General features: G+C 49.1%; 1 protein-coding gene across 1 annotated transcript in view; it reads right to left on the reverse strand.

Moving 5' to 3' along the window:
• Positions 1-2,546: 2,546 nt before the first annotated feature.
• The window catches only part of znf142 (zinc finger protein 142), a 42,248-nt gene continuing 17,810 nt past the window's right edge, over positions 2,547-26,984 (reverse strand). The window contains 6 exon segments of the mRNA XM_038790165.1: positions 2,547-2,855; positions 2,857-3,194; positions 3,786-3,891; positions 14,293-17,710; positions 18,515-18,692; positions 25,601-26,413. Of these exon segments, the coding sequence (XP_038646093.1) occupies positions 2,697-2,855; positions 2,857-3,194; positions 3,786-3,891; positions 14,293-17,710; positions 18,515-18,692; positions 25,601-26,413 (5,012 nt within the window). The 3' untranslated portion in view covers positions 2,547-2,696.

The raw sequence follows: 26,984 nt of genomic DNA on the forward strand, positions 1-26,984 counted from the left end.
GAAACAGGTTAATAGATCCAAGGTCAAACTCAGAATGTTCTCTGTAAAGAGGTCAAGGGGGGAGATTTAAATAGCGGCTTTCTAAACTAAGAGGGGTTTTTGATGGGGTAAATAAGGAGAAGTTGTTACCATAACCAGAGGAATGGGATTGAAGATGACTGGTAAAGGAAACTAGAGGTGAGAGGAGAGAATTGTTTTGGTGCAGAGAGTTTTACAGGAACATGGGAAACAGGATCTGGATTATAATCTGCAATCTATTGCGGTGGAAGCAGATTCAACAGGAAATTTCAAAAGGGAACTGGATAAATATTTGAAAGGGGCAAAAATTCACAAGCTACGGGGAAAGAGCTAGAAGAGTGGGACTCATGGGGAAGCTCTTTCAAAGAATCATAGACTTTAGGTTAGGTGGATTGGCTATGCTAAATTACCCTTAGGTTGGGTTACGGGGATAGGGTGGAGGTATGGGCATGGGTGGGGTGTTCTTCCCAAGGGCCGGTGCAGACTCGATGGGCTGAATGCCCTCCTTGGGCACTGTAAATTCTATGATAATTTGCAGTGCAGAGGAGGACATCCCATCGAGTGTGCACCAGCCCTTGCTGCCTCACACCTCCACCCTATCCCTGTAACCCACTGACACCAACACACCTTTCTGGGCACAAAGGGCAATCGATCATGGCCAATCCATCTAACCTGCACGTCTTTGGACTGTGGGAGGAAACCGGAGCACCCGGAGGAAACCCAAGCAGACTCCGCACAGAGATTCACACGAGGCTGGAATTCAACCTGGGACCTTGGGGCTGTGAAGCAGCAGTGCCAACCACCGTGCTACCCAGTGGCACAGTCGTGATGGGCTGGCTGGCCTTCTTCTGTACTGCAAGAAACTAGAGGCTGTTTTGCTGGGAGTTTAGTTTGGACCTCCAGCACGAGTCAATGTACTCTCTCTCTCTCTGTGTCTCTTGGTCAGTCTCGAGAGCGAGGATAGTTTCTGAGCAGCAGCGGGGAACGTTATGATCAATTAACATAGGGGCTTCTTATGGGCTCAACTGCTCCGATATCAAGCCAAAGAAAGGACCCCAGTTTCAACGGTACCGAGTTGGTTGGTCATTGTGCGCAGGCAACTGGGATATTAAATCGCCTCACTTACAGCTGGGGCATGGTTTGGGAAGGGGTCCAACAAGCAAATGGGCCAACGGCCCCGTCACCATTGCCTGGTTGTCAATGATGGGGAAGGGGCGAGAGCAACCGACCCGCTCAATTATAATGGCCCTCATTGTCTAATATCCTGTCAATACGCACCAACAGAGCTGATATATAAAGGCCAGATGCTTGGGGCTCAGTACTGACGGAACGGTACCGGTAATGGTCAGAACCTTCAAGAGTGGAATGGGAGGACAGCTGTGACAATAAAGACTGCGTTGGAAGGATATGCTGATGGGCGAGATAAATTTGAGTGGGAGGAGGTTCATGTGAATCATAAACACCAGCATGGAGCCGTTGGGCCGAATGGCCTGTGTCTGCACTGTATGTTCTGTGCAAGAACGTTCGTTAGGCGGGACCCAGAATTCTCCCTTGCCTGGCAGAAACCAATATTGCAAGTGGAAATAAGGAGGGAAGGGCTAACAGGTGGAGGGGAAATGTCAGCACGCAGGTCAGCAATGGTGCGCAAGCAAAACTGGAGCCTTGCCGTGTAGTAGGTTAGTGTTAAAGATAAGGGGTCCTGGCTCAACCTGCTCACTCCCCGAGGACACTAAGCAAACTGCATGCAACTGTTTCCCCGGCTAGGTCCGACCCAGTTTGGGTTCTCTGGCTTGTTCTGGCAGTTGCTGTATATTACACATGCATCGTGACAACTAAAAAGGGGGGAGGGGGGGGGGGCAGAATTCCTGCTGCCAGGACCCCCATAGAGATGGGTAGCAAGAACTCCCCAGTGCAAAGTCCATTCTGAAGTGGTTTTAGAATTTCCATACACTCTACCCCCAGGGTTCATATATTGCCCGACTCCGGTGTCAGGTCTTGTGGGCATGTTAGCAGCAACCTTCCATCATACAGCTAGGCTGAGAGCATGAAATCAACATTCTTTCATTTTCAGTTAAGTAATCGCGTCCTTCAGCGGAAGCTCAATTGATCAACAAATGTCTCTATCACCACACAAAAAGACACATGCGCAGCTAGTGAGGTCGGTTATCATGTCTCGTTACCACGAGCCGTCACCCTGCTCACTCTTTGGGAGCCCAGTTTCCTTCTCTCCGCCTTCCAGAGCATGCGGCACTCCAGCGATCCAGCCCAGAATGCCGTAGTGGCGCTGCGACAGGTCGTGCTGCTCTGGTTTGGGTGCCTCTCCACGACTCATTTCCCAAACCAAAAAGGTGCTGGCCCGCTTTCCCTACGAGACTCCGCTGCAGGATTTCTCTCCTCGACCCCAGTCAGGGTGACACTCTCAACAGATCACAGTGTAGCAGAAGGTCAGTTTTTTGTTTTAAAATGGAGAATTCGTGGTCTTTTTTCTGGGTTCTTGCATCAATACGAGGCAGGTTGTGCATGCGCGCGCGCACACACACACGCATCTCTGGTTAATGCGACACCCCCTGATTGATACATCAAAACCCCAGGCGGTGGAGCAGCACCACTCGTAGGTACCGCTAGCCTCCTGAAGATGAAGGCTTTCCAATCATCCCCCTCCCCAACCCTTCCATTAACTAAGAGTTGGCATTCAGGCTGAGCAGCAGCTCGTCGTTTGTACCAGTGGAGCTGAGGGGGTGGGTGGGCTGCGGCTCCCCGCTGTCGCGTGGGCACAGGACATGGCTCACCTGCACCTTGCCCACCCCCTCGCCGGGGTCGCCAGCAGCCTTCAGGGGGGTGGTGACGCTGGATGTGCTTGACCACTTGGAACTTCTGCTTGGCCTTGTAGCTGCAGTGGCGGCAGAAGAAGGGGTGCTCGTTGGTGTGGGTGAGATAGTGGTGCCGCAGGCCAGCCTGCCAGCGGAAGCCACGGCAGCACACGCTGCAGACGTATGGTTTGGCGTCGCTGTGCTTCTTCAGGTGAGTCTTCAGGAGGAAGCGAGTCTTGAATCCTTTCCCGCACTGCTCACAAATAAAGCTCCTTGTCTCCTTGTGCCGGGTCTCCTTGTGGGTCCTCAGTGCGTCCGCACGGTTGGTGCAGTAATCACACTCATCGCACTGGTAGGGTTTGGCACCTGTGAACGAGAATGCCATGATTAACTGGGCACAGCGAAGAGGTTACCCAGCTCAACACCATTAATCAGGCACCCTAACCAGGGTTCCTAACCTGTTTACCGAGGCCAATACTATTGCCCTAACCAAGTTACTGCAATCACCTCAACATTTAACTAGCTAGCCAGATCAATGGTATTAACCAGACATACTAACTAATCACTACTACATTTAACTAGGTGCACTAACCCACTTGGCCTTGCAAACAACTGACTGTACACACTAATCGTTATCCACTCCCCACGCCAAATCAAGGGTGCTATCTGGATACAGAGAGTGACAGTAACTACAATCTCTGGTCTGCTTACCCAAATTGTCCGAACACTTAACAGTTGCTCCCAATCCGTCACTATAAACTCGCGGGAAGTGTGGTGGAAACACAATTTGGTTGCAAAGATACCACTCGCAGAACATGTAACCTCTCCCTTCCCCTGCAGGGAACAGCTCAACTGCACACTCCTGTAACCAGCACAGCGACTGTGGGGTGATCTCTGACAATCAGACGATACATGCCTGGTGAGGTGATCTGGCACAGTGCTCTGGCTATGTTTTACCTGTGTGTTTCGTCATGTGGTACTTGAGTTGGTTAATCCACTTGCACTTGTAGCCACACTCTGGGCACAGGTATTTCCGTTCATCTTGGTGGATCCGCATGTGATACTGAGGGACAGAGCGAGAGAGAGAGTTTGGTGATGTGCAGCAACAAACATCCACCCAAAGTAACATTAGTCTTGTTACTTGTGAAAGAAAGTGGCACCGGAGCGAGGCAACGTCTTGCAAGCTGTGCCCAGCATACCCTCTAATTCGATCTTTTACTCTTGTTCTAGGCTAAAAGTTCATTCTAACTCTTTTAAACTCTCTGCTCTCTACACCTTGCTATAACTGTAACATTATATTCTGCAGTCTCTCCTTCCTTCCCTATGTACGGTATGCATTGTTTGTACAGCATGCAAGAAGCAATACTTTTCACTCTATACTAATACATGTGACAATAATAAATCAAATCAAATACTAGGACACTAGTATTATAGGGGCTGGTTTAGCACAGTTGGCTAAACAGCTAGCTTGTAATGAAGAACAATGCCAGCAGCGCGGGCAATAAGCGATTGTTATATTATTATTAACGATGGGGACACTAGTGTAACAATGGGAATGCAAATCCAGCTACTTGATCCGAGGAAAATTTAAAAACAAACCATACTAGATTGTGTCTGTGGTTTATTCCTGGCGATAGAAATTAGAGCTGTTTGATAGCTAAGGTACTGTACTTGTGAGGTCACTGTACAACATTGGGATACAGTACTGGTGGGTACAGGTCTGTGCTTTATACCTGGTGAGAAAAATTAGAGATGTTGGTTAGCGAGAGTATAGTATTGGTGGGGATGGATCTGTCACTTTATAACACTGGGGTACAGTACTGGTGGGGACGGGTCTGTCACTGTATAACACTGGGGTACAGTACTGGTTTGGACGGGCCTGTCACTATATAACACTGGGGCACAGTACTGGTGGGGACGGGTCTGACACTGTATAACACTGGGGTACAGTACCGGTGGGGACGGGTCTGTCACTGTATAACACTGGGGTACAGTACCGGTGGGGACGGGTCTGTCACTGTATAACACTGGGGTACAGTACTGGTGTGCACAGGTCTGTCACTGTATAACATTGGGATACAGTACTGGTGGGGACGGGTCTGTCACTGTATTACACTGGGGTACAGTACTGGTGGGGACGGGTCTGTCGCTGTATAACACTGGGATACAGTACTGGTGGGGACGGGTCTGTCACTGTATAACACTGGGGTACAGTACTGGTGGGGACGGGTCTGTCACTGTATAACACTGGGGTACAGTACTGGTGGGGACGAGTCTGTCACTGTATAACACTGGGGTACAGTACTGGTGGGGACGGGTCTGTCGCTGTTTAACACTGGGATACAGTACTGGTGGGGACGGGTCTGTGACTGTATAACACTGGGGTACAGTACTGGTGGGGACGGGTCTGTCACTGTATAACACTGGGGTACAGTACTGGTGGGGACGGGTCTGTCACTGTATAACACGGGTACAGTACTGGTGGGGACGGGTCTGTCACTGTATAACACTGGGGTACAGTACTGGTGGGGACGGGTCTGTCACTGTATAACACTGGGGTGCAGTACTGGTGGGGATGGGTCTGTCATTGTATAACACGGGTACAGTACTGGTGGGGACGGGTCTGTCACTGTATTACACTGGGGTACAGTACTGGTGGGGACGGGTCTGTCTGTATAACACTGGGGTACAGTACTGGTGGGGACGGGTCTGTCGCTGTTTAACACTGGGATACAGTACTGGTGGGGACGGGCCTGTCACTATATAACACTGGGGTACAGTACTGGGGGGGACGGGTCTGTCACTGTATAACACTGGGGTACAGAACTGGTGGTGATGGGTCTGTCACTGTATAACACCGGGGTACAGTACTGGTGGGGGCGGGTCTGTCACCGTATAACACTGGGGTACAGTACTGGTGGGGAAGGGTCTGTCACTGTATAACACTGGGGTACAGTCCTGGCGGGGATGGGTCTGACACTGTATAACACTGGGGTACAGTACTGGTGGGGACGGGTCTGTCGCTGTATAACACTGGGGTACAGTACTGGTGGGGGATGGTCTGACACTGTATAACACTGGGGTACAGTACTGGTGGGGACGGGTCTGTGACTGTATAACACTGGGGTACAGTACTGGTGGGGACGGGTCTGTGACTGTATAACACTGGGGTACAGTACTGGTGGGGACGGGTCTGTCACTGTATAACACTGGGGTACAGTCCTGGCGGGGATGGGTCTGACACTGTATAACACTGGGGTACAGTACTGGTGGGGACGGGTCTGTCACTGTATAACACTGGGGTACAGTACTGGTGGGGACGGGTCTGTCACTGTATAACACTGGGGTACAGTACTGGTGGGGACGGGTCTGTCGTTGTATAACACTGGGGTACAGTACTGGTGGGGGATGATCTGTCACTGTATAACACTGGGGTACAGTACTGGTGGGGACGGGTCTGTCACTGTATAACACTGGGGTACAGTCCTGGCGGGGATGGGTCTGACACTGTATAACACTGGGGTACAGTACTGGTGGGGACGGGTCTGTCGCTGTATAACACTGGGGTACAGTACTGGTGGGGACTAGGTCTGTCGCTGTTTAACACTGGGATACAGTACTGGTGGGGACGGGCCTGTCACTGTATAACACTGGGATACAGTACTGGTGGGGACGGGCCTGTCACTGTATAACACTGGGGTACAGTACTGGGGGGGACGGGTCTGTCACTGCGTAACACTGTGTAAATCGCGGTTACTGATTTTAGACAGGACAATGCCATTGGACCTTTGCACACAGTAAAGGTTCTGATAAGCATCGAGACAAATGTCCAGTTAATCTACTTCTGGTAATTTGGGTTGATTTAAAAAAAAATTAATTACGGGATGTGGGCGTGACTGGTTAGGCCAGCATTAATTGTCCATCCCTCGTTGCCCTTCAGAAGGTGGGGGTGAGCTGCCTTCTAGAACCGCTGCAGTCCCATGTGGTGTAGGTACTCCCACTGTGCTGTTAGGGAGAGAGTTCCAGGATGTTGCCCCAGCGACAGTTGAGGAACAGCCGATATATTTCCCAGTCAGGGTGGTGAGTGACTTGGATGGGAACCTCCAGGTGGTGGGGTTCCCAGCTATCTGCTGTTCTTGTCCTTCTAGATGGTAGCGGTCATGGGTTTGGAAGGTGCTGTCTTCGGAACCTCGGTGAGTCACTGCAGTGCATCCTGTAGATGGTACACACGGCTGCCACTGTTTGGCATTGGTGGAGGGAGTGAATGTTTGTGGAAGGGGAAGCAATCAAGCGGGGCTGCTTTGCCCTGGATGGTGTCTAGCATCTTGAATGTTGGAGCTGCACTCATCCCGGCAAGTGGGGAGTATTTGTGCCTTGTAGGTGGTAGACAGGTTTTGGGGGTGGGGGGGGTCTGTCTTGAGGGGAGGCACTTGCCATGGAATTCCCAGCCTCTGACCTGCTCTAGTAACCTCAGTATATGGCTAGTCCAGTTCGGTTTCTGGTCAATGGTAACCCCCAGGATGTTGATAGTGGGGGATTCAATGATGGTAATGCCATTGAATGTCAAGGGGCGGTGGTTTGATCTTTCTTATTGGAGATGGTCATTGCCTGGCACTTTGTGCGGTGGAAATGTTACCTGCCACTTGTCCAACCAAGCCTGGATATTGTCCAGGTCTTTTTGCATTTTCAAGTGGACTGCTTCAAAGTGTGAGAAGTCGCAAATGGTGCTGAACATTGTGCAATCATCAGCGAACATCCCCACATCTGACCTTGTGTTGGAAGGGAAGTCATTAATGAAGCAGCTGAAGATGGTTGGACGCAATATTAGAAACATTGGCTCGACTTTATATCTCTAAGTTACCAGGACTGGGTCAGATACATCCTAGAATATTGAGTGAAATAAGGGTGGAAATTGCAGAGCGATGGACTACCAATCCTCCTACTAATGGAGAATTGCTAACAGTGCAGCCTTGTTCATAAAAAGGATGCAATGATAAGCTCAGTAACTGCAGGCAAACCAGTTTAACCTCAGTGGTGAGAAATCATAGCCCAGGACAAAATGAACAGTCACTTGATTAATGAAGGAAAGCCAGCATGGATTTGAAATGAAAATCACTTATTGTTGCGAGTAGGCTTCAATGAAGTTACTGTGAAAAGCCCCTAGTCGCCACATTCCGGCGCCTGTTCGGGGAGGCTGGTATGGGATTTGTTAAGGGCAAATCATTTTTAACCAAATTGATTGTGTTTTGTGAGGAAGTAACAGACAGGGTCGATGGACTTCCAAAAGGCATTGGTTAGAGTGCCACAAACAGGCTTGTGAACAAATTTAAAGGCTGTGTCCCAAAAGGACAGAAAAGAGTAATAATTGTTTTTCGGACTGAAGGGAGGCGAACAATGGAGGTCTCTAGGGATCAGGATCAGTACCCCGGCTTTTCTTGACATATATGAATGACTTAGACTCGAATACACAATTTCAAAATTTGCAGACGAGACAAAACTTGGAAGTGTCATGAACTGTGAGGAGAATAATGACAGACTTCAAGAGGATACGGACAGGTTGCGGACCGGGCGGTCCAGTGGCAGATTAAATATAATGCAGAGAAGTGTGAAGTGATTCATTTTATTATTATCACAAGTAGGCTTATATTAACACTACACTGAAGTTACTGTGAAAATCCCCCAGTCGCCAGTCTCCGGAACCTGTTCGGTTACACAGAGGAAGAATTCAGAATGTCCAATTCACCTAACAGCACGTCTTTTGGGACTCGTGGGAGGAAACCGGAGCACCCGGAGGAAACTCACGCAGACACAGGGAGAACAGGCAGACCAATTGACCAAGCCGGGAATCGAACCTGTTTGATAGGAAGGGCAGGGTAAGGACATATAAAATAAAGAATACAATTCAAAAGGAGAGGGCAGCACGGTGGCAGTGGTTAGCACTGCTGCCTCATGGCGCCGAGGTCCCAGTTTTGATCCTGGCCCTGGGTGACGGTGTGGTTTGCACATTCTCCGCGTGTCTGCATGGGTTTCCTCCAGGTGCTCCGGTTTCCTCCCACAGTCCGAAGATGTGCAGGTTAGATGGATTGGCCATAATCAATTGCCCCTTAGTGTCTCAAGATGTGCAGGGTTATGGGGATAGGTCGGGGCGCTATTTCAGAGGGTCGGTGAAGATCAATGGGCCAAATGGCCCTCTTCTGCACTGTAGGAATTCTGTGGGAATACAGGTGCAGAAATCATTGAAAGGCAGGCCAAGTTTCAAATGCAATTAAAAATGCACATGGGATCCTGTGCTTTACAAGTCATAGAGTCCAAAAGCAAGTTAGAGCGGACCTTTATGAAACACTGCTTCGGTGTCATCTGGAGTAGTGTGCCCAGTCCTGGGCACCACACTTCAAGAACGACGTGAAGGCATCAGAGACGATGCAGAAAATGTTTAAAGCATGGTTCCAGGAACAAGGGACTTCAGTTACGTGACGAGGATAGATTGTACAAGTCGGGGTTGTGTTCCTCGGAGAAAGTTGGGAGGAGATTTGACAAAGATGTTCAAAACTATGAGGGGTCTCGACAGTGCAGACAGGGAGAAAATGTTCCCATTCCCAGAGGATACAGATTTAAGGTGACTGGCAAAACAAACAAACAAATTGAGGGAATAGGACATTCAGCCCCTCAAGCCTTCGCTATAATTTGATAAGATAGTGGCTGATCTGATTGCGGCCTCTGCTCTATGTTCCCTGTCTAGCCCATCTATCCTTTGACTCCCTTGTCAGTCAAGAATCTAACTCAGCCTTAAAAATATTCAATAATTCAGTTTGCACCACTCTCTGGAGAAGAGGATTATATTAAACCAGTTTTAAATGGGAGATCCCATCTTTTTAAACTGTGTCCCCTGGTTCTGGGCTCTCCCACAAGGGGAAATATCCTCTCAGCGTCCACTCTATCAAGTCCCCTCAGGACCTTATACTTTCCAATAAGATCACCTCTAATTCTTCTAAACTCTACTGGATACAGGCCCAACCATACAGTCCAATCTTTCCTCGTAAGATAACCCATTCATCCTCAGAATTAGTCAAGTGAACCTTGTTTCTCATGCAATTATATCCTTTCTTAAATAACAACAAAACTGTACACAACACACAAAGCTCTAGACTCACCAATGCCTGTATAATTGTAGCAAAACATCCCTACTTTTATATTCCATTTCCTTTGCAATAAACACTAACATTCCATTTGCCTCCTCTTCACTTGCTGTACCTGCAGTCTAACGTTTTGTAATTCATGTACCAGGACACCCAGATCCCTCTGAACATCAGAGTTCTGCAGCCTTTCTCTTGCTAAATAATATTCTGCTTTTCTATTCTTCCTCCCAAAATGAAGTTCATACTTTTCCACGGTATATTGCAGCTGCTACATTTTTGCCCAACCACTTGACAGCTATCACTTTGCAGAATCCTTATGTCCTCTTCAAAACTTACTTTCCTATCTATCTTTGTATTATCAGCAAATTTAGCAACTATGCATTCAGTCCCTTCCTCCAAGTCATTTATATAGGTTGTAAATAGTTGAGGCCTGATGGAACTAAGTTTTGATACTCGAGGGATTTGTTGAAAGCCTACAATCAAGAAACATGTTTAAATTAGGAAAGTGGCATTAAGAACAAAGTCTCAGTAAGTTTCTGAACTAGGAAAACGTAGACTTAAAAAGTAAGAAGCTTGTGTATTCACAGAACATACAGTGCAGCAGGAGGCCATTCGGCCCAGCGAGAATGCACCGACCCACTTAAGCCCTCATTTCCACCCCATCCCCGTAACTCAATAACCCCTCCTAACCTTTTGGACACTAAGGGCAATTTAGCATGGCCAATCCACCTAACCTGCACGCCTTTGGACTGTGGGAAGAAACCGGAGCGCCCGGAGGAAACCCACGCAGACACGGGGAGAACGGGCAGACTCCGCACAGACCCAGTGGGGAAATCGAACCTGGGATCCTGGTGCTGTGAAGTCACAGTGCTAGTCACTTGTGTTACCGTGCTGCCCCTATTTTGGGTACTCTAAATTCAGTCTGATTTGATCTTACAAAAGGTATGCACCCCATACTAGAATGCCATTCGTAGTGATAGAAACAGCCAGAGAGGCGAAGCCCTGCTAGACAGAGATTAGTCAAGTTTCAATCTCCTCAGACAAACCCATTAAAGAGATCAAGTTCTGATACCTTAAAAGATGCACATACAGAGGTACAAACGTGAATAAAATTAAGTCATACTGCAGCAAATTCCATCCAATCTATTCTACTCACCTTATCAGCTAGTTGACGGACATCTAGCTGGGCAAACCAAAGACAGGGTCCTCCGGGACAATTAGAAACAAAGCAAGGTTTAACCCAAAGATAAGCATCTCCCTAAAACAGAGGTGCCCAGCAAGTTAGCTTCTGTTCAAACCATCTATCTATCTCTCTCTCTCCAAGCCGGTTCTTGACCCGTGCTCCTTTACTCTGCCTTGTGCTTTCTTCTTTAAATCACTTCTAAGTTTATTACATTTTGTACTGGCTAGTTGGCCGAATTGTTTTCTCGAAATATCAGAAATCATGTACCGTCAGCCTAACATTAATGTCAAAAGTGAACTTTACCAGTGTACGGAATTGGTCCTTTTATTGAGGAAAAATACAAGGATTCATCAATATCAGGATTCCATCAAGGCTCCAACACTCATCCCTGTGACACTCCATTCGTTATATCTTCCCAACACAGGCATTTTTTTCTTTCCTTATAAGTTTAGAATACCCAATTTATTTTTTCCAATTAAGGGGCAATTTAGCGTGGCCAATCCACCTCACCTGCACATCTTTGGGTTGTGGGGGTGAAACCCATGCAAACACGGGGAGAATGTGCAATCTCCACTTGGACAGTGACCCAGAGCCGGGATTGAACCTGGGACCTCGGTGCCGTGAGGCAGCAGGGCTTTCCCAACACAGACATGGCCCATTTATCCCTACTATCTGCTTCCTGTTAGGTAACCAATCTTCTATCCCTACACCACAGAACCATAGAAAGGTTATGGTGCAGAAAGAGGCCATTCAGCCCATTGTGCCTGCGCCGGTCAAAAAATAAATTAGCCGCTCATTTTAATCCCATTCTCCAGCACCTGGTCCATAAGCCTTGCAAGTTACAATATTTCAGATGCAGTGGGCAGCACGGTAGCGGTGGTCAGCACTGCAGCCTCATGGCGCTGAGGTCCCAGGTTCGATCCCGGTTCTGGGTCACATTCTCCCCGTGTTTGCGTGCGTTTCGCCCCCACAACCCAATGATGCGCAGAGTAGGTGGATTGGCCATGCTAAATTGCCCTTTAATTGGAAACATTTAATTGGGTACTCTAAATTTATTTATTTTTTAAATTTCAGATGCAGATCCAAATACCTTTTAAACAAGTTCTGCCATGAGCTCTTAATTTGTGCAGTAATCTTTAGTATGGCACCATGTCAAATGCCTTCTGAAAATCCAAAAACACCACATCCAAGGGTTCCCCTCTATTCACGTTACTCATTATTTTCTCAAAAGAACTCCAATAAATTAGTCAAAAATGATTTCTCCTTCACAAAACCATGTTGACCCTGTCTCTTTGCATTGAGATTTTCTCAGTACCACAGGGCTATAACCTCCATAATAATAGATTCCAGCATTTTCTCTACGACAGATATTAAGACAACTGGCCTGTAATTTCCCGCTTTCTGTCCCCTTCCTTTCTTGAATAGAGGCGTCACATTCACTATTTTCCAATCTGATGGGATCTTTCCAGAATCTAGGGAATTTTGGAAAATTAAAACAAATGCATCAACTATCCCCGAAACCACTTCTGTTAAGCCCCTCAGATGAATTCCATCAGGTCCTGGGGACTTGTCAGCCGTTAGTAATGATTTTTTCAGTGCCTTTGCCTTGGTGATTGCAATTATTTTTCCTTGACCCTCTTACCTCTCGATTTACAATTATTTCTGGGTTGTTATGCATGTCTTTTGCATTGAGGACAGATGCAATGTGTCCGTTCAAAACCTCCATCATTTCTTTATTTTCCATTATTAATTCCTCAGACTCACTCTTCTCTTTTCCTTTTTAAAGCTGTAGAAACTCTGTTCCTATATTTCTATCTAGTTTTCTCCCCGAGCCTAATTTCTCCCTTGTTATTCTTTTGCTGTTTTTTTATATATTCTGTCCAAACTTCTGACCTGCCATTAATTGTATGCTTTTTCTTTAAATTTAATATTTTTCACTGCCTTAGTTAGTAATGAATGATTCATCCTTTTCCTGGAGTTGTTTCTTCCCACTGGAATACATCTTGTGCGGAGTTATATGAAATAACTCCTTAAACGCCTTCCACTGTCTCTCTACTGATCTATCCCTTAACCAGACATCCCAGCTCACTTCAGTCAATTCTGTCTTCATACCCTTAGGTAGCTTTCAAGTTTAAAACAGTAGTTTTAGTGTGGGCTGTAAACTACCTAAACTACACAAGGTCTTCCTGTCTGCAAAGGAAGAACATGTACACACGTTGCACCTGTTTCAACAAGTGACAGTCATTCGCTGATTCGTTACTCAAGGCAATGCCGTGACCAATTAGGCTCAGGCTGCCTGGTTTAAATTTCAAACATGCTCGGCAGTTATCTGTCTGTCACCATCAACTGTTTTATTCTCCATGGCAACACCTTGACCAATCAGTGCTATCTTCTCATAGTTGCTTTCTCTTTTTACAGCTTCTCTTACCAAGCAACCTGATGAGTACGGGAAGAAAAACTTTGACATGCCTCTCTTTTCAGGATTATATCCATTTGTATCCAATCAAAACTCTATTTTAGCGATCACGTCGCCCCTCTCTACATTAAAGAGGAGGCCCAGACTGTTCAAACTTGGTGGACGAAACCCACCCCCTCGTTTTCTCCCCCCCCACCTTTCTCCCCGCTCCCCTCCCCCCCCCCCCCACCCCCCTCTCACCCCCCAAACATCATTGTTGCCAGGGCACCTTGCATTTATATGGCACTTCCTAAAATGCTCACTTCACAGGAGTGATACCAAATTTGGCACGAAGCTTCACAAGGAAATATTTGGGTCGGCAGCTTGATCAGAGAGATAGGATTTAAGTATTGAGTCAAAGGAAGTGAGAGGAGGGGGAAGAGGTTTAGAGAGGGAATTCCAGATCTTAGAGCCCAGGCTGCTGAAGGCACGGCCGTCAATGGTGATGCAGTGGAAATCAGGGATGAGGAAGAGGTTGGAATTAGAGGAGCGCAAAGATTTCGGATTGTGGGGCCGGAGGAAATTACGTAGATGGAAAGGGAATGGTGGGGTGAGGGGGTGGTGGAGAAGAAGGCTGAAGAATTGAGTGTGGCCGGACTGGGTAATTAATGTCAGTCAGCGAGCACACCGGTGATGGTTGCTGCGTAATAACGCCTGGTACACACATCGGTGGACCCAAAACCTGCTCACCTTCAGGCGTGACGGGTCTGCGCAGGCATAGCTGCAAAGGTGACACTTGTAGGGCTTCTCGCCGGTGTGAATGCGAATGTGCCAGGTGATCTTCTGCCGGTTCTTGGTGGTGTAGTCGCAGTCGGTGCATTTGTACAAGCGGGTGCCCCCATGAGCCTTCATGTGATAGTCGAACACCATCTGGTGGTAGCAGGCAAAGTCACAGAAGGGGCACCGGAAGGGCTTGCCCCCCTCAGCCCCAGCCCCATACTCCTCTTCGTGGGTGTCTAGTAGATGCTGGATAAGCTGCTGCCGCTCCCGGGTGGCAAAGCCACAGTGCTGGCAGTGGTGGCTGAAGTGAACCTTCTTGTGCTCCTCCAGCGTCTCCCGCCTCTCAAAGTGTTCCTTGCAGACAGAGCACACCAGCTGTGGGTGCTGGCGCTGGACGTGGCTCCGGAGGGTGGACTCGCTGTAGCAGGCAAAGACGCAGGAGGGGCACCTGTGGCAGACTTTCTCCTCGTGCTGCCGCAGGCAGTGCTGCTTGAGGGCGCCCTCCGAGCTGAAGCGGGCTTCGCAGCGCCCGCAGGCCGCGCTGGGCTCGCCGGCGTGGCAGCTGCCCACGTGCCGGGTGATGTCGTTCTGGTTGTAGCCACTATAGTCGCACAGGGCACAGAAGTGGGTGGGCCTTTTCTCATGGACCCGCAGCTTGTGGATGCGCAGCTTGGAGCTGGTGCCAAATGTCTGTTGGCAGGCGTCACACGTCAGCCGGCCCACACCCGTGTGCAGGGACTCATGGGCGTCCAGACGGTAGCGTCGGGTTGTGCTGAAATTGCAGTAGCGGCACTTGTAGGGCTTCACACCGTCGTGCTTGATGGCCACATGCTGCTTCAGGCACCTGGCCTGCTTGCAGGTGAACGGGCACAGCTGGCAGCTCAGCCGTGCCCTCTTACGGCAGCACTTCTTGCCATGCAGGCGGGTATGGTGCTTGAGAGCAGCCGCAGACTTGCAGACAAATGAGCAGAGGCTGCATTGGAGCTCTCCAGGCTTCATGCAGCCTTTCTTCTTATGGGTGTCCAAGGCCCGCTCTTGGTAGCAGCTGAACGGGCACAGAGAGCAAAAGAAGCGCCTCTGCTTGGAGCTACCCTCCATCTCAGAGTTGCCGCTGTTCTCCGGATTGTCTCCATCGCGGCTCCCCTCATCCTCGCTGGAAGATCCTTTCTCCAGATCGTCCAAGTCACTCTGCTCCGACAGCTCCTCTTCCTCAGTGTGTTTGATGGCCTGATGGTTCCTCAGCGCCCGCTCCGAGCGGAACAGCAACTCGCAGAATCCGCAGGGCAGCTTGAGGGGAGCTGGGCAGCCACCAGCCATGTGACGGCTGATATCCTCCTCACTGGAGCAGACAAACGGGCACGCAGCACAGCAGAACTTGCCCTGCTCGCACCGAAACTTCCATGCCCCTGACTCCTGCTGGGAATCCTCATTCAGCTCCGCACGCGGCGACGACACTTCCCTCTGGCTCGAAGGGGACGTCTCACTGTGAATGGAGGGAGCGCGATCCAATGCCTCCTCTGTGAAGAGTCCAGCTTCCTCCAGGAGATCGCCTTCAGTGTGCTCGCGCTCTGGGACATGGGCAGACGGCAGCTCTGCAGCTGCATTCTCTTCCCCCACTCCACAGTCTGCTGTTACTTTGGTGAGTGACTGATCAGCTTTAACTGGATCTGGGCTCAGCTCCTGTCTCTCACTACCATTGGTGGTGACCAGTTTGCCTTTCCTCTTGGGTACTGTTCTCACTTTCTTTACTTCTGTCTCTGTGGCTTCCTCCTTCGCTCCATCCAACCCTACCCTGGAACCTAGAACTGTCGCTTGCCGCACATAAAGCTTGTGTTTCTTTATGATGACAGGACATTTCTTCTGCAGGTGGGTATTGAGTCCTCGCTGCTGTTTAAAAACAGCCCCGCATGCAGTGCACACCAGGGGTGACTTCTTGTTCTGGCACCCAGATTTTGAATGAAGGACCATGGCTTTCTCTTTCCTGGTCACGTACGAGCATCTCTCGCACTTGAACACCTGGGTATTGGTTTGCACCACCAACATCTGCACTCTTCCCTCCAAGACCAGGGCTTGGGCCTGCTGCTTGTCCTGTTTCCGCAAAGCCTGTATCTCCGATTCAGACTGGGAGAGCTGCGCCTGCTCCTGGCTCGCAGGGTGGTCTGGGTCAGCGCTGGCCTGCCTCTCCATTTCGACGGGTTGAAATTCAGCCGCACCCTGATTTTGTTCACTGGGCTCAGTCAGGCGCGGCTCGATTGCACTAAGCCAGCTCCCCTCGGTCTTGACACTTGTGGATGTGTCAACTTCCAGCTGGGTGGGTCCAGCAATTTGTTCCCGTTTACCCGAATGCTCGTAAGCACTGTTCGGATCTGCATCAGCAAAGACATCGATGCCGTGCCCTACTTCCTCCTGGTTCCCAATGATGTGGTCCCCACCACCAGCACCATCCTCATCCTCACAGTGGTCTCCAATGTCAGCCTCATCATTGCCATCGTCAGCCTGTACGTCAACCCCAGTGTTCAGCCCATAGTCCCTGTACATGGCTCCAGTGTCACAGGATCCCCAGGAATCCAGGATTGTCAGCTGGGAGCCGGAAAGTTGCCTCGTTACCTCATCCGGTGGGGTACTATGAAACTCCAGCTGTGAGCCATTCTCACCCAGGCTTTTCTGCAACTCCCTCTCCACATCACAGTGAATGTCCGTGGCTGATTCGCCAGGCTCCGTGGTGTCGGGCAAAGCCCCCTGCCCTGCAGGGGCGGAATACACTAGGTGCTGCTGCAATTGTCCCGATTCTTGTGGTGCAACACCACCTTGTGCTGCTTCGCCAGGTTGCGAGAGCCCTTCTCCATAGAGAGAGGCCCCAAAGGCATGCTGGTACACTTTATCCTGTTCCTCCACAACAGCGGAATTCTTCTTTTGCCACACCTCACTCCTGGCCGAGGTCGAAAGAGTCAAACTCGTGTCGCTGTAGCCCAAAAGAATGTGGGTGGAGTTCATGGCCATCTCCTCCTTGGCATAGTTCTCCAGCCACTCTTTGTCCCCTGGCACATAGCCATGGACTTTCCTCTTGTGAAAGAAAAGACTGGTGTTGCTGAAAGTCTTGTAGGAGCACAGGGCACAGCGGAACTCCTTGTGTTTGGTGTGCTTGCAGTTCTCATGGTTCAGGAGCGCCTGCTTGTACCTGGTCTGGTAGCTGCAGTACCGGCATTGATAGAGCGGTATCTGATAGTCCTTAGAATGCTTCACTTGCATGTGCTTCTGCAGCTCGTATTTGCGCTTGCAAGCGAAGCCACACACCTCACAGATGAGCGACTTGCCCTGGTGTCGTAGCTTATGACTGCTGAGCTGGTCTGCACGGTGACAGCGATATGAGCATTGATTACAATGGTACCTGAAAAGAGAAAGACAGCAGGAACACAATGACAGATTTCAAACCAGAGAGGGAGGTAGAGGTTTGGAGACCAATACCTCCCACTTCCTTCTCATTCAACACTTCTAATCTTTCTGTATTTTAGCAACATCCTGCAAACGTTGCACTTTTTCCTGTTAAGCTACAAATAGGCATGTGAGCGTGTTTGGTCTCCCCAAACCTGGCCCCGATATTAAGCATGTGCTGTATCTCCCCTGGGAGTGTTTGATGGGGACAGTGTAGAGGGAGCTTTACTCTGTATCTAACCCCTGCTGTACCTGTCCTGGGAGCGTTTGATGGGGACAGTGTAGGGGCAGCTTTACTCTGTATCTAACCCTGTGCTGTACCTGTCCTGGGAGTGTTTGATGGGGACAGTGCAGAGGGAGCTTTACTCTGTATCTAACCCTGTGCTGTACCTGTCCTGGCAGCGTTTGATGGGGACAGTGTAGAGGGAGCTTTACTCTGTATCTAACCCTGTGCTGTAGCTGTCCTGGGAGCGTCTTATGGGGACAGTGTAGGGGCAGCTTTACTCTGTATCAAACCTATGCTGTACCTGTCCTGGGAGTGTTTGATGGGGACAGTGTAGAGGGAGCTTTACTCTGTATCTAACCCCGTGTTGTACCTGTCCTGGGAGTGTTTGATGGGGACAGTGTAGAGGGAGCTTTACTCTGTATCTAACCCCGTGCTGTACCTGTCCTGGGATTGCTTGATAAGAATAATAGATATCTCCCACCAACAAAAGAGACTCTTCAATTTGGCAAGCAATTCACACACAAGTGTATTTACCTCAGGTCTCCAGTGTGTTTGCGCATGTGCACCGTCAGGTAATGTTTCCACTTGGTGATGTAGCCACACTCTGTACACATGTAGTTCTTATCGTCAGAATGTGTCAGCATGTGCTTCGACAGGTATCCCACATCCCTGCAGGTGAAATCGCACAGTTCACATTTATGTGGCTTCTCACCTAGAAAGGAGGGTTTAAAACCAACAAAAAAATAATAAAACAATTAGACCCAGGCACATCCTCTACCAGCGTAACTCCCAACTCCTTGAACCTTTACCGAACATTGGTGAGACCAACTGGAGTTACTATGCACAATTTTGGTCTCCAAATTACGAGAAAGGCTAAGGAAAAGGTGGAAAAGTTGCAAAGAAAATATTTACGAGGAAACATCCATCTCCTTGCTGTTCCCCAGCGAGTGACTGGTGTCAAGCAGATCAAGCTCTGCTGCACTCCCTTCTGTCACCCAGTTCAAAGTGCTTGCTAACGCTTATGAAGAAATGTCGCACAAATGGGGATACTGATCTTCGGTAATATAAGTTACTCGCACACAAGATATTATGGGTGCTACAAGTTTGGAACTCCTGCCCACAGACTGATGCTACATCAATTATTAATTTTAAATCTGAGACAGTTACATTTTTATTAATAGGATCACAAGAAATAGGAGTTGGTCATTCAGGCCACTGATCGGATTATGGCCTTAACTCCACTTTTCTGTCTGTTCCCCATAACCCTAGACTCCACTTTTCATAGAATTTACAGTGCAGAAGGAGGCCATTCGGCCCATCGGGTCTGCACCGGCTCTTGGAAAGAGCACCCTACCCAAAGTTAACACCTCCACCCTATCCCCATAACCCAGTAACCCCACCCAACACTAAGGGCAATTTTGGACACTAAGGGCAATTTATCATGTCCAATCCACCTAACCTGCACATCTTTGGACTGTGGGAGGAAACCGGAGCACCCGGAGGAAACCCACGTACACACGGGGAGGATGTGCAGACTCCGCACAGATAGAGACCCAAGCCGGAATTGAACCTGGGACCCTGGAGCTGTGAAGCGATTGTGCTATCCACAATGCTACCGTGCTGCCCTCCGATCAAAACTCAGGCACGAATATATTCAATCACCCAGTCTCCAGTGTCTCTGGGGAGAGACCCGCTAGAGAAACAAAATCCTCTTTGTCTCGGTCTTAAATGGGAGACCCCTTAACATGAAACTGCAATCCATCATTCTCGAGGGGACATCCCTCAACAATTACCGCGTCAATTGTGCCATACCTGCAGGAATACGATCACCAATTGATTTTTAAACTCTAATGAGCTTGAGGAATGGGTGGGTTGTCTTCTGAGGAAGGGCTGGACAGGTTAGGTTTGTAACAACTGGAGTTTAAAAGAGTGAGAGGCGACTTGAACAAAACCTTTTAAGATCCTGAGGGGTATTGACAGGGTGGGTGTGGAGAGGATGTTTCCTCTTGTGGGAGAATCTAGAATTAGGGGGTCACTGTTGAAAAATATGGGGTCACTCATCGAAGACAGAGATGAGAAGAAGTTTTTTCTCCCAGAGTCTCTGAAACTCTTTTGCTGAGGAGTGGCGGTAACACCACATAATTGTGGGGCAGAATTTGGTTCTGGGCTCCATCTACAAGTTTGTTGATGACATGACCGTAGTGGTCAGATCTCGAACAACAATGAGTCAGAGTGTAGGAGGAAGATAGAGAACCTAGTGGCATGGTGTAACAACAACAATCTGTCCCTTGTCAGCAAAACTAAAGAGCTGGTCATTGATTTCAGGAAGTGTAGTATCGGGCAGAAGATACAAAAGTCTGAGAACACGCAGGAACAGATTCAAAAACAGCTTCTTCCCCACTGTTACCAGACTTCTGAATGATCCTCTTAGGGACTGAACTGATCTCCCCACACATCGTCTCTACGGAGTGCTATTACACTCCGTATGCTTCACCCGATACCTGCGTCTATGTATTTACATTGTGTGTTTACATACCTCCTATGTTTTTTTTCATGCCTGGACTGTATGCAGAGCAATACTTTTCACTGTACCTTGGTACACGTGACAATAAATCTAAACGTTACAGAATATTTTTCAGGGGGAGCTATAGATTCTAGCTTATCCGGGGGGGGGGGGGGGGGGGGGGGGGGGGGGGGTATCAGGGATAAGCAAGAGTGTGAAACTGAAGTTACAATCAGATCAGCCATGATCCTATTGAATGAACAAAGAACAAAATGAAAATGAAAAAAATGAAAAATTGCTTATTGTCACAAGTAGGCTCCAAATGAAGTTACTGTGAAAAGCCCCTAGTCGCCACATTCCAGCGCCTGTTCGGGGAGGCTGGTACGGGAATTGAACCATGCTGCTGGCCTGCCTTAATCTGTTTTAAAAGCCAGTTCTTTGGCCCTGTGCTAAACCAGCCCCAAAACAGCACAGGAATAGGCCCTTCGGTCCTCAAAGCCTGTGCCGACCATGGTACCTGCCTAAACTAAAACCGTCTGCATTTGAGGCTGTATCCTTCCATTCCCAACCTATTCATATATTTGTCACTTAAATGCCGCTATCGTACCTGCTCCCACCACCTCCCCAGGCATCGTTTTCCATATATTTACCATCCTCTATGTAAAAAGTTTGTCTCGCACATGTTCTAAACTTTTCCCCACGTACTATAAACCTATGTTCCCTAGTACTTGACTCTCCTACCCGAGGAAAGAGTACCCAATTATTTTTTTCCAATTTAGGGGCAATTTACCATGGCCAATCCACCTGCCCTGCACATCTTTGGGTTAGAACAAACAAAGAACAAAGAAAAGTACAGCACAGGAACAGGCCCTTCGGCCCTCCAAGCCTGTGCCGACCATGCTGCCCATCTAAACTAAAATCTTCTGCACTTCCTGGGTCCGTATCCCTCTATTCCCATCCTATTCATGCATTTCAAGATGCCCCTTAAATGTCACTATCGTCCCTGCTTCCACCACCTCCTCCAGCAGCGGGTTCCAGACACCCACTACCCTCTGTGAAAAAAAACTTGCCTCGTACTGCCCCGTGGTCACCACGGTAGCACAAGTGGATAGCACTGTGGCTTCACAGCGCCAGGGTCCCAGGTTCGATTCCCCGCTGGGTCACTGTCTGTGCGGAGTCTGCATGTTCTCCCCGTGTTTGCGTGGTTTTCCTCCGGGTGCTCCGGTTTCCTCCCACAGTCCAAAGACTGGCAGGTTAGGTGAATTGGCCATGATAAATTGCCCTTAGTGACCAAAAAGGTTAGGAGGGTTTGTTGGGTTACCGGGATAGTATAGAAGTGAGGGCTTAAGTGGGTCGGTGCAGACTTGATGGGCTGAATGGCCTCCTTCTGCACTGTATGTTCTTATCTCCTATAAACCTTGCCCCTTGCATCTTAAACCTATGCCCCCTAGTAATTGAGCCCTCTGCTCTGGGAAAAAAGCCTCTGACTATCCACTCTGTCTATGCCCCTCATAATTTTGTAGACCTCTATCAGGTCGCCCCTCAACCTCCGTCGTTCCAGTGTGAACAAACCGAGTTTATTCAACCGCTCCTCATAGCTAATGCCCTCCATACCAGGTAACATCCTGGTAAATCTCTTCTGCACCCTCTCTAAAGCCTCCACATCCTTCTGGTAGTGTGGCGACCAGAATTGAACACTATACTCCCAAGTATGGCCCAACGAAGGTTCTATACAGCAGCAACATGACTTGCCAATTCTGAAACTTAATGCCCCGGCCAATGAAGGCAAGCATGCCGTATGCCTTCTTGACTACCTTCTCCACCCGTGTTGCCCCTTTCAGTAATACTCTTGAGGGTTCTACTATTCACTGTATATTCCCTACCTGCATTAGACCTTCCAAAATGCATTACCTCACATTTGTCCGGATTAAACTCCATCTGCCATCTCTCCGCCCAAGTCTTCAAACGATCTAAATCCTGCTGTATCCTCTGACAGTCCTCATCGCTATCCGCAATTCCATCAACCTTTGTGTTGTCTGCAAACTTACACATCAGACCAGTTACATTTTCCTCCAAATCATTTATAGATACTACGAACAGCAAAGGTCCCAGCCCTGATCCCTGCGGAACACCACTAGTCACAGCCCTCCAATCAGAAAAGCATCCTTCCATTGCTACTCTCTGCCTTCTATGACCTAACCAGCTCTGTATCCATCTTGCCAGCTCACCCCTGATCCCGTGTGACTTCACCTTTTGTACCAGTTTGCCATGAGGGACCTTGTCAAAGGCCTTACTGAAGTCCATACAGACAACATCCACTGCCCTACCTATCAATCATCTTTGTGACCTCTTCAAAAAACTCTATCAAGTTAGTGAGACACGACATCCCCTTCACAAAACCATGCTGCCTCTCATTAATATGTCTGTTTGTTTCCAAATGGGAGTAGATCCTGTCTCAAAGAATTCTCTCCCGTAATTTCCCTACAACTGGCAGAAGGCTCACCAGCTTGTAGTTCCCTGGATTATCCTTGCTACCCTTCTTAAACAAAGGAACAACATTGGCTATTCTCCAGTCCTCAGGGACATCACCTGAAGACAGTGAGGATCCAAATATTTCTGTCAAGGCCTCAGCAATTTCCTCTCTGGCCTCCTTCAGTATTCTGGGGTAGATCCCATCAGGCCCTGGGGACTTATCCACCTTAATATTTTTCAAGATGCCCAACACCTCGTCTGTTTGGATCTCAATTTGACCCAGGCTATCTACACACCCTTCTCCAGACTCAACATCCACCAATTCCTTCTCTTTGGTGGATACTGATGCAAAGTATTAATTTAGGACCTCACCCATTTCCTCTGGCTCCACACATAGATTCCCTTACTGTCCTTCAGTGGGTCAACCCTTTCCCTGGCTACTCTCTTGCTTTTTATGTACGTGTAAAAAGCCTTGGGGTTTTCCTTAACCCTATTTACCAATGACTTTTCATGACCACTTTTAGCCCTTCTGATTCCTTGCTTAAGTTCCTTCCTACTTCCCTTATATTCCACACAGGCTTTGTCTGTTCCCAGCCTCCTAGCCCTGCCAAATGCCTCCTTTTTCTTTTTGATGAGGCCTAAAATATCTCAGGTTCCCAAAATTTGCTGTATTTATCCTTCTTCCGCACAGGAACATGCCGGTCCTGAATTCCTTTCAACTGACATTTGAAAGCCTCCCACATGTCAGATGTTAATTTACCCTCAAACATCCACCCCCAATCTATGTTCTTCAGTTCCTGCCTAATATTGTTATAATTGGCCTTCCCCCAATTTAGCACATTCACCCTAGGACCACTCTTATCCTTGTCCACCAGCACTTTAAAACTTATTGAATTGTGGTCACTATTCCTAAAATGCTCCCCTACTGAAACTTCTACCACCTGGCCGGGCTCATTCTCCAATACCAGGTCCAGTACAGCCCCTTCCCTAGTTGGACTATCTACATATTGTTTTAAGAAGCCCTCCTGGATTCTCCTTACAAACTCTGCCCCATCCAAGCCCCTAGCACTAAGTGAGTCCGAGTCAATATTGGGGAAATTAAAGTCTTCCATCACAACAACCCTGTTGTTTTTACTCCTTTCCAAAATCTGTCTACCAATCTGCTCCTCTATCTCCCGCTGGCTGTTGGAAGGCCTGTAGTAAACCCCCAACATTGTGACTGCACCCTTCTCATTCCTGATCCCTACCCATATAGCCTTGCTGCCCTCCGAGGTGTCCTCCTGCAGTACAGCTGTGATATTCTCCCTAACCCAGGGGTGAGCAAACTACGGCCCGCGGGCCGCATGCGGCCCACCAAAGGTCTTTATGTGGCCCACCACATAAGGTTAATGTGGGGGGCTGTTGGGTTACTGGTATAGGGTGGATACGTTGACTTGAGTAGGGTGATCATTGCTCGGCACAACATCGAGGGCCGAAGGGCCTGTTCTGTGCTGTACTGTTCTATGTTCTATATGAGGCGCCCAGAATCATAACCGGGTGAAGCGCCATTTTTGAAAAGTAGAGAAAAAGAGGGCTAAAGGCAGGATGCCGCCGGGGGAAGCTCTGAGGTATATGCCGCATGCTAATTGGTTACAACCGGGACTATTAATACTATGCGGCCCTTTAAAATTGTGAATTTCTGAATGTGGCCCTTGCACGGAAAAGTTTGCCCACCCCTGACCTAACCTGTAGCGCAACTAGTTGTGGGGTTGAGACCCATGCTCCTTAAAATCTTCCTGCATAACCAAAGCTTTTCTCCCCAGCCAAATTGTCCCCATCAAACACTCCCAGGCCAGGTACAGCATGGGGTTAGATACAGAGTAAAGCTCCCTCTACACTGTGCCCATCAAACACTCCCAAGATAGGTATAGCACGGGGTTAGATACAGAGTAAAGCTCCCTCTACACTGTCCCCACAAACACTCCCAGGACGGGTACAACACAGGGTTAGATACAGAGTAAAGCTCCCTCTACACTGTCCCCACAAACACTCCCAGGACGGGTACAACACAGGGTTAGATACAGAGTAAAGCTCCCTCTACACTGTCCCCATCAAACACTCCCAGGACAGGTACAGCATGGGGTTAGATACAGAGTAAAGCTCCCTCTGCACTGTCCCCATCAAACACTCCCAGGACGGGTACAGCACGGGGTTAGATACAGAGTAAAGCTCCCTCTACACTGTCCCCATCAAACACTCCCGGACAGGTACAGCACAGGGTTCGATACAGAGTAAAGCTCCCTCTACACTGTCGCCATCAAACACTCCCAGGACAGGTACAGCATGGGGTTAGATACAGAGTAAAGCTCCCTCGACACTGTCCCCATCAAACACTCCCAGGACAGGTACAGCACGGGGTTAGATACAGAGTAAAGCTCCCTCTACACTGTCCCCATCAAACACTCCCAGGACAGGTACAGCACGGGGTTAGATACAGAGTAAAGCTCCCTCTACACTGTCCCCATCAAACACTCCCAGGACAGGGACAGCACGGGGTTAGATACAGAGTAAAGCTCCTCAATGTGTTTGCTGGATGAATGAAATTGCCCCTTTTTGGAGCTGTCTCTCTGGTCCTCTACCCAGCTGTTCTGGTTACTAGCACTGACCTGTGTGCAGAAGGATGTGCCGGTTGAGAACTCTCTTGTGCGCTGTGGCAAAGTCACATTCAGTGCATTTGTGGATCTTCTCATTGGCGTGCATCTTTCCCACGTGGTCGTTGAACTCCACGGGGTTGAAGGTCTTGTACGGGCAGAAGTTGCAGGCTAGCTCCTCACTGCCCGGGTGCCCTCTCCGCTTGTGTCGACGGAAAACATGCTTGTTGGAACAGACAAAGTCGCACTGGTCGCAGTGGAAGGCGTAATGAGTCCGACGGTGCGCCTCCATCCCCGCCTCCGTGCCAAATAGCGAGCCACACGTCCGGTAGCGGCACTCTATTGCCCTGGCACCGTGAACATCCTTGAGGTGTCGGACAAAATCCTTGCGCTCCTCCGCCGTGTAGCTGCAGCCTCCCTCGAAACAGTCCAGTGGCCGTCGCTCCTCCTTGTGCGTCTTCATGTGCTCCTTCAGCGAGTTACTGACAGTAAACTTCTCTTCACACGCTGGGCACGAGTACACATCCGAGTAGAAGTTGGTGGTGTTCTCATGCATGCTGGCCATGTGCCGATTCAAGGAGTTTTTCTCCACAGCGCTGTAGTCGCACAGCGGGCAGTGATGGGTCTTCTCACCAAGCTCCCGCATCAGATGTACCTTCAGCTTGCCCTTGCTGGTGAAGAACTTCTGGCAGTGAGGGCACTGGAGGCTGGGGTCCGGGAAGTGCAGGTGAAGGTGCTCGACCAGGTGCGTTCTCTTTTTAAAGCAACGTTTGCATTCGGGACAGATGTGAGTCTTGTACAGATGTTCCAATCCTTCCTGGACGTCAACTGGGACAGACAATTAAAAACAAAGAAGGTCAAAGAGACTGTCAAAGGGTAAATACACACACGCACGCATATTGGCCGTGGCTCAAATGGGTAGCGTTGTCCTCCCGAGTCAGAAGGTCATGAGTTCAAAGACATTTCATTTCAAAATTTAAAGTACCCAATTCTTTTTTTCCCAATTGAGGGGCAATTTAGCGTGGCCAATCCACCGACTCTGCCCATCTTTTTGGGCTGTAGGGATGAGACCCACGCAGGCACGGGAGAATGTGCAAACTCCACAAGGCCAGTGACCCGGGGCTGGGATCGAATCCGGGCCCTCGGCGTGGTGAGGCAGCAGCGCTGACCACTGCGCCACCGGGCCGTCAAAGACACTTGAACATGGGCGGCATGTGGCGCAGTGGATAGCACTGGGACTGCGGCGCTGAGGACCCGGGTTCGAATCCCGGCCCCGGGTCACTGTCCGTGTGGAGTTTGCACATTCTCCCCGTGTCTGCGTGGGTTTCACCCCCACAACCCAAAGATGTGCTGGTTAGGTGGATTGGCCACGCTAAATTGCCCCTTAATTGGAAAACAA

Source organism: Scyliorhinus canicula, chromosome 2 (assembly GCF_902713615.1).
Source record: "Scyliorhinus canicula chromosome 2, sScyCan1.1, whole genome shotgun sequence".
Classification (NCBI taxonomy): Eukaryota; Metazoa; Chordata; class Chondrichthyes; order Carcharhiniformes; family Scyliorhinidae; genus Scyliorhinus; species Scyliorhinus canicula.